The sequence below is a fragment of the Drosophila takahashii genome, chromosome 2L (genome assembly GCF_030179915.1).
Source record: "Drosophila takahashii strain IR98-3 E-12201 chromosome 2L, DtakHiC1v2, whole genome shotgun sequence".
In the NCBI taxonomy this organism is placed as follows: domain Eukaryota; kingdom Metazoa; phylum Arthropoda; class Insecta; order Diptera; family Drosophilidae; genus Drosophila; species Drosophila takahashii.
In genome coordinates this window covers 2,077,075-2,087,561 of record NC_091678.1, presented here as the reverse complement: position 1 = coordinate 2,087,561, position 10,487 = coordinate 2,077,075, and the positions used below count along the sequence as shown (strand labels likewise).

The window sequence follows — 10,487 nt, the reverse complement described above, 5'->3', positions numbered from 1 at the left end:
AAAATTATTATTATTTAATTCAATTTAATAGTTTGAATACTGTAGCTTTATAATCCTTTGATTTATGTTTTAAATGAGATGTTTACTGAATGCAAACAAATTTTTATTTTCCTAGACCTGTCAAGATTAGTCTCACATCTCTATTTATAATAACCGAATTTGACTTCTTCAGGAGTTTCTCTGGAATAAATTAAATCAAAATAAAGACGTTTTTAATCCTGATTTTTTCCTCTTCAAACCCTTCTGATTTTGATTTCTAGCCCTAGCTAATTGCTTCCTAACCCGGACTTCTCTGAAGATCTGGATGATGGAACCCCCTCTCATTTCGCTTCAGATTTCACACTGATACACACTGCTAATGGTTTCAACGCAACACAAACTCGGCAGACAATCAACAAATTAAGCCAGGCCAAGGGCCACCACTCGGACCTCAATTAAATTGATTTAGATCGGGTAGGAGAACTCTAGTTCCTCAGAAGTTCCCCGGATCGAGTGAACTGTTCCGAACTGACCAATGTTTTCTGGAGGAAACTGAGGAAGCACCAGCATAATCAGGCCATCAAACAACTTCTAAGCACTTCTGACCGATCATGTGCAGCAATAAATCCGCAAAAGTACCCGCAAGTTTTGTACTATTGATGTTCGAGTCTTACGCGTGACCGCTGACTTTTATACTCTGGAATGAGGGTATATTGATTCGGAGAAAATATTATGGAAAAAATAGATATTTGCTAACAAAAAAGTGATTTTCCAATTGTAAGAAAATTGGATCACATTGATATACAATTAAGTTATCTTTGTAATATGAAAAAAACATTTATACTTTTGTATTATGATTCTTAATAATAATATCTTCAGACCTTCAGACAATCGAATAATTTAAATCTAAATAAAGGAACCATTTAAATGATCCCTTGTTTGAACTTTTTTAATCAATATATAAATGTGTTCGGATAAAATGTTTTTAAGTGTTATTGAAGAGTGTATAAATTAAATTAAATCTGTTCAAAAAACCAATATATACATTTTTTATTAAATATTAATATACATTTTAAGGGTATTCCAAACTTCGTTTGTGGTATATAGTTATTTTTATTTGATCTGCGGTCGCTTGTTGACGCTTATTGTTGCTGCCGTTAATTGTTACGCAGTTCATTAACACACATCACAGGGCACCACATCGCACCACGCCATATAACACCATGCCGCATAACGGTCGGGGTTCGGGATCGGGTCCCCTTAATATGAAGCGTATGTGTGAGTGAGTGTGCCACCCTCGCGTGGCACACGCGACTTTGCCCCACCCCCACTCACACACCGCCCCCTGCCACACAACACCCTCCCTGCACCCCCGCCACTGACCTTTCCACCAGCGCTAACGATGACATCTAAGCGGTGGCTGCTGTTGCTCTTCGTGTTGCGGCACTGAGAGAAAATAAAGTAACTTATTAATTCATTTGCACTTTGCCAGAAAAATAATAATATGTGTGATTTAATTTAATATTACGTTAGTAATCCTTTAATCTTTTTAAAAAATAGTTTTTCCCAACCATACAAATTCTTTAATTTTTATTTATTTAATTTTAAATAGTTACAGAAAAAACATTTAGGATCGGATTATAAATAAACTTAATCCTACAATATACAGTTATAATAAATGTTAGATCATTTTGTTATACAGTTTTTGTAGTTACTTAAATATTTTTCCCAGTGTACTGCTGCTGATGTTCCGGTTGCCCTTAACGATGTCGCTGACGAGTGTCGCGTTGCCGTTTGCCCCGTTTTTAGTCAGCGTTTGTGGGTTGTTAATGTTATTTGTTGTTGGTGCTGGCTCTGCGTGAGTTTTGGCAGTGTTTCTCTCTTTCGTTAAATGCGTGTAAATCAGTTTATAACACATTGTCAACAATTATCAAGTGTTAGCCATTGGGAAGGGGTGAGCTTTGTGCTTTTAAATTTTTTATTTGTTTTTTTGAGGGTTTGTTGAACGATTTGATGCGCTACTTTATAAAGCATTTTTGGAGTTGCAGATGAGGATAAAAATATTTTTTCTACAGAATTACTTAAGTTTTTAGTTTTATAATTTATTTTGTAAATAAGTAGTTTTTAAAATATTTAACATTTTTCAAAAACTTGTTTTTAATCCTTTCAAATATTATTTAGCAATCTTCTTATTTCATCTTTCACATCACCATATGGTCACACTCTATTTCTAGATGATCTCACAGAGATAATCTCCATCAAATGCCCTTTCAAAACAATTTCCCTGTTATAGCGCACTTATCAACCAACGAAGCTGAAAGTTTCCTTTTTCTAAATCCTGGTTTCCGGCTCATCACCCCGCTGTTTTGGCCAAACCATATGCTATCGCAGCATGGACCATGGAGCAACCTCAAAAAAAGGACGACACCCCTGCCCAGGATTTCACCCTTCGCTGTACTTAAGGCAACCTCTAGGACACTCATTTGGCTGTTTATTTGCAAAACGAAGCACACGATAACAGCAACAACAACAAAAGTAACAAGTGTGTCCGAAAGTCCCGGAACTGTCCAAAGACCCGAAAACGTGATTTCAACAAAATTTGGCCAATTTGTCAACGCTCTTTCCCCGTCGGGAAAATCCCCTTGCGAAACGGGTCAGAGCGAAAAACGAGAGGAAAACTCTTTTTATTTTTTGGACGGTGGAAACTATGTTTTGAAAACTATAATATATTTTGGAAAAATAATCTAAGAAACTTAAGTATGGTAAATTTCAGAGGAGTTCGACTAGACATTAAATTGTTTAAATGTATATTTTTTTAAAATCATGCATGTAAAAAATCGTATCTAAGAAATCCATGTAATTGGATCTTAAATTGATTTTATACACATATTTTTTGAAAGTACAAAAATTACATATTTTCGGTTCTGTGTATTTTTTTTAATTTTTATAATTTAATCATATTTTTTCCATTTATTTTAATATTCAAATTTCGTAAATTCAACAGGAGCAAATACAAATCTGAATTATTTTCTAAAGAGCTAAAAAATTTTTAGAAAACCTTTTTTTGCAGTGCTTTAATTGCTGAAAAGGCCTAAAACGAAATCACTTTCTTATTACTTGTTTTCTACATTTAAATTGTGATCATTATTAATGATAAATTCTATGAATTTATATATTAATATTTATATTTTATTTTTTAAAAACTTTAAAATTAATTTATGACAACTGTTAAAGACGCCTAAATAAAAATCAGATGTCACCATTCGGGTTAAACCATTTTCCTTTAATCAAGCCTAGGGCCAAATTGAAAATATTTGCATGGCTAAGCGGCGGCGATTAGGGAGTTTGCAAGGACATCGCGGAAGAGGACACGCCACACAGCTTGAGGTCCACGAAATGAGATTAATACGCGCTAAGCTAAGTCCTCGTTCCGAACCTGGATCGATCTAATCCTTGCTTAACTCTTTCGAAACGGTAGCTGCAGAATGGGTGTTTTTGGGCGTAGGTAGGACATTGTCGGATTCCCATTGCTGACTGCGCGGCCATGTAAACAGACCATATAAACAGCGGAAGCAATGTATCCCTTAAAATCCCCGATCTTCGATTCTCGATCCTCGACGACCCTTAACCCCTTCAGCAAACGAAACCCCGCATCCGCAGGTAGAGTTCGCTATATATTAACCCACGATTTAGAGCCTTGTTTGCATGGACGCGCTGATCCGTTGGACAAACAAGCTAATCCTGCGGTTAAACTGCCATTGAGAGTCCATCAAAATAAGGCACATATATATATGATACCCGGAAGGACTTGCGCGTAGGCGTTTCTCCACGGGGCGTGGCAACTTTACGGCCGAGAACGGGTTAAGAAAGAGAGCACCATCGAGAAAAGTATCCCTAAAGGGTTAAGCGTAGCGGATTTATTTCGGCCAAAATATCGAAAAACTTCGGTGTGGAACAAAACTAAATGCCTGCTATAAATCTGGCTGATTAGTAAAGTACTCTCGCCCCCCAAAAACTCAGAAATCTAAATCCTGAAATATAAATCCCTTTCGGTAGCGCAGAAATCTGTCTCCTTTTCAGCGTTTTGATCAATGACAAGTTGGTTTTTTTCGCTTCCGTGGCTCGTTTTTCATGGGTTTTTGTTTGTCCGGGGTAATTACGCTCTGTAGTTTCCGGACTCCCGATTGTCGGGGAAGTTCTAAGTCGGTTCTCCTCGATGGTCGATTTGTTTGTTTTCAATTGTTGATATTTTGAATATTTTCGAAAAGGATTTTACTGCTTATTTTGCTTCGGAAATTTTAAGCGGGATTTCGGCTCAGATGAATCGCCGGGAAGTAAACAACTTTTTTATTTATTTGGTTAATCAATTGGCGAGTGGGATGATTGATCGTTAGATTCAAATTAAACATTCTAGTGGCGGAGTTTTACATTATTTACCCAGATCAGTGTTTAACCTTTTAAAGTTTATATATTTTCGCCTTTATTATTAAATTTATTACCGTCACAAAATAATTTTCTAGTTAATAATGAATACCACCCTCATTTCCTTTAAAAAATAATTACAGAGTACCCTAAGCTATTAGAATATTACATCATATTATAATAACATAATTAATAAAATACTAAAAAGTAGCCTCCCTTCTTCCAAAACATCTCTATTATGTATTTAGAACAAACATACAATTTCAAAGAGACCCCATAATTACCATTCTGTGGTATCCCCTATTATTAAGTTGCCCATCCATTTAGTTTCGAAACCCCCGTCAATGTTGTATGCAAAGCAGCCAAAACAATTACCCAACGCAGAAAATACAATGATAAATAATTTAATTGAAATACTGAGAAAACAATGGGGCTACGAAAAATCAATTGAAGACTGTTGGGCGCCATTTTGTATTGAAACTGGTGGGCATTGTTGTTTCGCTTTTAAAGGGGAAAGTCCCCATTCTCCAGCAAAGAGAGCGCATGTCTCCACTCGGCTATCCAATAACTTGTGGCCACACTCACACAACCGCAACTTCGTGTGGAGACCACACACACAGGGACCCTAAAAGATACAGATACACCAAAACCACACTCATAAAAATAATTTTCTACATTTTAGAAAATCGCCCTAAAAAATTGTTCGCCTTTGAACTGAGAAAAATTTTCTATTTTTACGACAAATTTGCCATAAATTTAAGGCAGGTGACCATAAAAAAATATTTTTAGGGTTAATTTTTCTATTTTTCTAATATTTAGGGCGATTTTTTTCGATTTGCTTCGTTTTGACCTTTTCTAAATCCAACGGCGAATTACCCTAATTTTTTTTCTAAAATTTTTCTAAATACAAGGGCGATTCGCCTTAAAAATCACTCCAAAAGTGTGAAATTCGGTAGCCCAGCGGTCTAATCACTTGCGCTTTCAACTTTGCTATATGAGGACTAAGGTCGTGGGGTTGTGGGTTCGAACCCTGTGTGATTCAACTTGATTTTTATGTTTTTTTTTTTTGTTTGTAAACATTATAATACTGAGGACATTTTTTCGTCCGAATTTTAAATTAAAGTAGTCTTTAAACCTTAAAAACGTATGGGAGTTCTGAGTTAAAAGCATACTTTGTGTTTGCGGGCAAGAAAACGGGAACAGTCGTCAGGAAAAAAAATATACGGTTTAGTTGCCTTTAGTCATATTATAACGTAGACCTCAAGAAAATAAGATGTGTGCAGAGTTTGTTCGTCGTCTTGCGCGAGGGGTCTGTGGTGCAGCGGTAGGACGTTAGACTCTAAACCGAGAGGTCGTGGGTTCGATTCTCGCAATGACCAAAAAAAGTAAGTTGTTTTTTCTCCTCATATTTATTTCCCTAATTCATTTACAAACATGATTTTTCAGTTCTAACGGCTGTGCTGTATAGATCGGACCCCCCTCTTAACGCGGCTCCCATATAAGCTACACACCAATACAATAATATGAAACGGTGTCCTCCGCCGGTGCTGTTTAATTAAAGCAGTCCCAGTTCCCAGAATATAGACGATTAAAAAAAAAACATGCTTCCCAAATTCAGTTAAGCATGCTCAAACACGATTTTTTTTAATTTGTCTAATTTTTTAGGGCATTCGCCTATAAAAACAGAAAATTCGCCCTTAATTTTAGAAAAATACACCTTAAAATTAGGGCAAATCACCCTAAAAACAGGAAAAATATTTCTTATTTCAAGAAAAATCACCCTAAATTAAACCAAATTTCCATCGGGATTTTTTAGAAAATTTTTCTAAATACACGGGCGAATCGCCAGCGGATACGATTTATGGGCGATTTTCTAAATCCACGGGCGAAAAGTCAGTTTTTTAGGGCGATATAGGGTAAAAATTTTTATGAGTGCAGATACCGATACAAACATGGCGTCGTCGTCTTGGTCTTCGGCTTTTTTTATGGTTTTCCGTTCAGGTAAAACATGTTTTTCCCCCACCTTATAGATAGAGATATAGTCGTATAGTCGTGTGTGTCTTCTTTTGGATCCAATCGCACGACCGACGAGTGCACGCCCCCAATTTGTGAAAACAATTATTATGATTACAGCAATGATTTCGATTTTGAGTTCGGTTCTCCTCGGTTAGGGAGGGGTCACCATATAGACATGGTCATGTGGCGTGTGTTCCGTGTGGCTCATGCGAATGCCAGCAGCTGCTATCCCACTTTTGCAGGCGTTCTGGAAAATTCCTTCGTGGAAATTGATTGCAACAAATTACACTTAATTGTCAGATCGTTTTTGATTTTTAGTACCTAGCAAAAAAGTTGGTCTTTCGGAAAATATTGCATTTAAACGAGTCCATAGTAATTTAAACTATAAAAGGAAAGGTTTTTTTTAAATAAGAAATTAATAACATCATGTTTGGAATTTTTAAAGATCTTTAAAGAACACAAAAGAACAGTATTTTATATTACGCAATACTTGGACCAAGTGTTTCTTATTTAAAATTGAATTAAAAGAATTCGAAAAGAATATGATGTTTTTTTAGGCGAACTTAAAAAATATTTAAGTTTAGTATATGACTTAATTTCTATCATCTAAACTGTCTAATTGCTAAGAATAAAAATATTTTTATAAATTATACAAAGGACATTAAAATCATTTCCAAATTTTCTACAGCTGCTACAAGGTAATACCTATAACTGAAATGATTACCAAACTCCCTCCCACAAATGTTGGCTATTGTAACGAATGATCTTAATGTTACTCCACGGGAATAAAAATCCCAAATCTGAACACACAAATCTCTGTCCATATCTAACTGAATCGCAACCCCCTTTCGACATCCACACATAAGTTTGCAAACTCGCCGAAAAATTAACGGGGGCAAATGGCAACTGAAACGATAACAACAACAAAAACGAACTGGGATACAATTAATAATGGCAACTGTGTGTAAAAACAAGAAATACATTAACACCAAACAGCTGCCGATATAAAAGAGCAAGGGAAGGGAAAAAAAGAAAAAAATAATAATAAGTATACGAAAGACCTAGCGTATCAAAATGCAACCCACAATCCGGAAAAGGGTGACCCACTCTATAAGGTATGGGGTGTACCAGTACCGTATAGCTCTCTCTCTATAAGGTCTCTCTGTTTATATTTATTTGTGTGCGTGGCGTCGGCGTTTTTCGTGTTTCCCTGTCGGCGGCAATTAGCAATGCGAATGGGAAAAATAAATCTGAGCGGAAAAGAGAGGTGCTGTGAAAGCGAGACGACATAACATTCGTTCCACAGCGCTGATTGGTCGATTCGAGAACCACCCCCGATAACACCTCTGAAGACTCTGTACGACAAAGAGAAAAAAAAGAAAACCGGACCGACTGCGATTGGGAATTATTGGGAATTCTCGTTTTTAGTCTACACTGAAAGCCCCAGAGCAACGGACGTGAAATCGTGTATTTTTGTGGGCTGTGTATTATATCGTCGAGCGTCGGTAAAACTGAACGTAGAAACGAGATAAACTGAACGAAAGAGCCCAATTTGAATAGATAGTGAATTGGAAATAAGAAAATAAAGTCATTTCAAGTTTATAATAAATCTTTAAAGTTCTTAAAAAAAACTTTATAAACAAAATCCCCAAAGGCCATGTGGTTTAATTGAACCAGCTGACCCGAACAACATGGTGAAGATCGAGGAAGGTCTGCCGTCCAGCGAGATCAGTGCCCATAGTCAGCACCACTTTCAGCACCACCACCCACCACACCACCCGCTGCCACCCATCAGCCACCCACATCACCCGCTCCAAAGTACCCATCCCGTGGGTCTCAACCTCACCAATCTGATGAAAATGGCCAGAACGCCCCATTTAAAGTCCAGTTTCTCCATAAATGCCATACTACCCGAAACTTTGGAGCATCACGATGACGGCGACGAAGAAGAGGAAGTGGAGAAAAAGTCGCCGGCGAAATACCCCCCCAATCACAATAATAATAATCTGAATGCTACAAACTGGGGCGGTTCGGAGGATCAGGAGGCGGAAAGTGATCCCGAATCGGATCTAGATGTGACCTCCATGTCGCCGGCTCCAGTTTTGAATACCAACGAAAGCGATCCCGATGAAGTGGATGCGGATGAGGAGTTCGGAGTGGATGAGGATGTGGAGTGTGATGGTGAGACCACCGATGGCGATGCCGAGAATAAATCCACGGATGGCAAACCGGTGAAGGATAAGAAGGGCAATGAGAAACCGCCGTATAGCTATAATGCCCTCATCATGATGGCCATTCGGCAGAGCCAGGAGAAGCGTCTCACCTTGAATGGTATATACGAATACATCATGACCAATCATCCGTACTACAGGGACAACAAACAGGGCTGGCAGAACTCCATCCGGCACAATCTTAGTCTCAACAAGTGCTTTGTGAAGGTGCCGCGGCACTACGATGATCCCGGGAAGGGCAACTACTGGATGTTGGATCCCTCGGCGGAGGATGTTTTCATCGGAGGATCGACGGGCAAGTTGAGGAGGAGAACCACAGCTGCCTCTCGCTCGAGATTAGCGGCATTCAAGAGATCCCTGATAGGACCCATGTTCCCGGGACTAGCCGCCTATCCTCAATTTGGCCAGTTCTTGACCTATCCACCGACGGCACCAAGTTTGCTGGCCAGCATGTATCAGCGTTACAATCCCTTTGCCCCGAAAAGTGGCCCTGGACCAGGAGGACATCCGGGTATGGGCTTACCACCGGGACATCCAGGACACTCGCCACCGGTAGGACCTCCACCACCGCCGCCCCCCTTTGTTGCACCACCGCCCACGACGAGCAGCGAACTCTACCAGCGATTGCAGTACCAACAGTTGTTGCATCAACACGCCGCCGCCGCCGCTTTGGCGGCTCATCAGCGGCAACTTTCGGTGGTGGCAGCCTCGGCAGCGGCACAACAACAACAACAAGCACCGCCTCCGCAGCACCACGCCCACCTGGCATCCCATTCGCCGGGCGGGGATTCCCCGGGACCCTCGCCACAGCCCTCGCCGCTCATCAAACCCGTCACCGTTGTCTCCCGCAACAGCTGAAGATTCTGCTGGAGGAGAATCCCCATCTGTAGCTCATAAGTAATCACTGTACATAGATATAGCCGCGACTGAGGCGCTAGACGCTTGTAAATAGTTGAAGAATAGGGGGAAAGATAAGAAAATCAAGCAGGAGCTGGAAAATTCGGTTAACCGAATTTAATAAGAACCTTTGCAGAGTTGGAAAACAAAACTTAAAGTAAATTTGAATAAAATATATATATAATAATAAAATATATATATCAATTTCACTTTAATACCTAAAACATATAATCCCAAAACAAAATGAATTAAAATGTTTTTTTTATATATTGCAATTATGTATTTTTTTCAAGGCACAACAACCGCTAAAAATCAAAATATTATTCCGTACTAAACCAATTAATGTCTGTCATAAACGAAAAAGGCCATGAAAAGCTTATGATTCATCACCTTGAAATTGTTATAAAAAATTCTTGTATATGGAGCAAACTTAAAAACCCTCAAAAACCCGATAAAAATACCTCTGCAAAGGCTTTTCCAAGCGAGTGTTTCAAAGTTGGTAACTTGTTGTCACATATCTACAAAATATGTATGTAATTTTATTAACGATACTTAAGCGCTGCAGGCAAAGAACTAAGCACTATTTAATTTATATATATTATTGTAAATTTAGACACCGAACGAAGCGATGACGAAACCAATTAAAATTCTATTGAAATAAAAATTAAAAAACAAAAAGAAATGTGGAAAATTAATTAGATCTGCGGGGGAGCTTGGGAATTGCTGGTGACGACGGGTGTTAAATTGAACTGCAGTGGCCGCTAAATGAATCTGTTGTCGCGACAAACTTGTCGGCAATCGGACAATCCGACAAACAGGAAGTCCTTAATAACCGGCAGGCGTATAGTCATATATGAGTATATGTAGCTATACTTGTGGGGATGTGGTAAAAGTAGCGCTAAAAGCCACTGCCAAGTGTCAAATCAAATCAAATTTTAGCGC

General features: G+C 38.6%; 1 protein-coding gene across 1 annotated transcript; it reads left to right on the top strand.

Moving 5' to 3' along the window:
• The first annotated feature begins 7,859 nt into the window (after window positions 1-7,859).
• Window positions 7,860-10,227, top strand: slp2 (sloppy paired 2). Its single transcript, XM_017157576.3, has one exon. It carries the CDS (start codon window positions 8,109-8,111, stop codon window positions 9,504-9,506), a length of 1,398 nt encoding a protein of 465 aa, XP_017013065.2. The 5' UTR covers window positions 7,860-8,108; the 3' UTR covers window positions 9,507-10,227.
• Window positions 10,228-10,487: the final 260 nt, after the last annotated feature.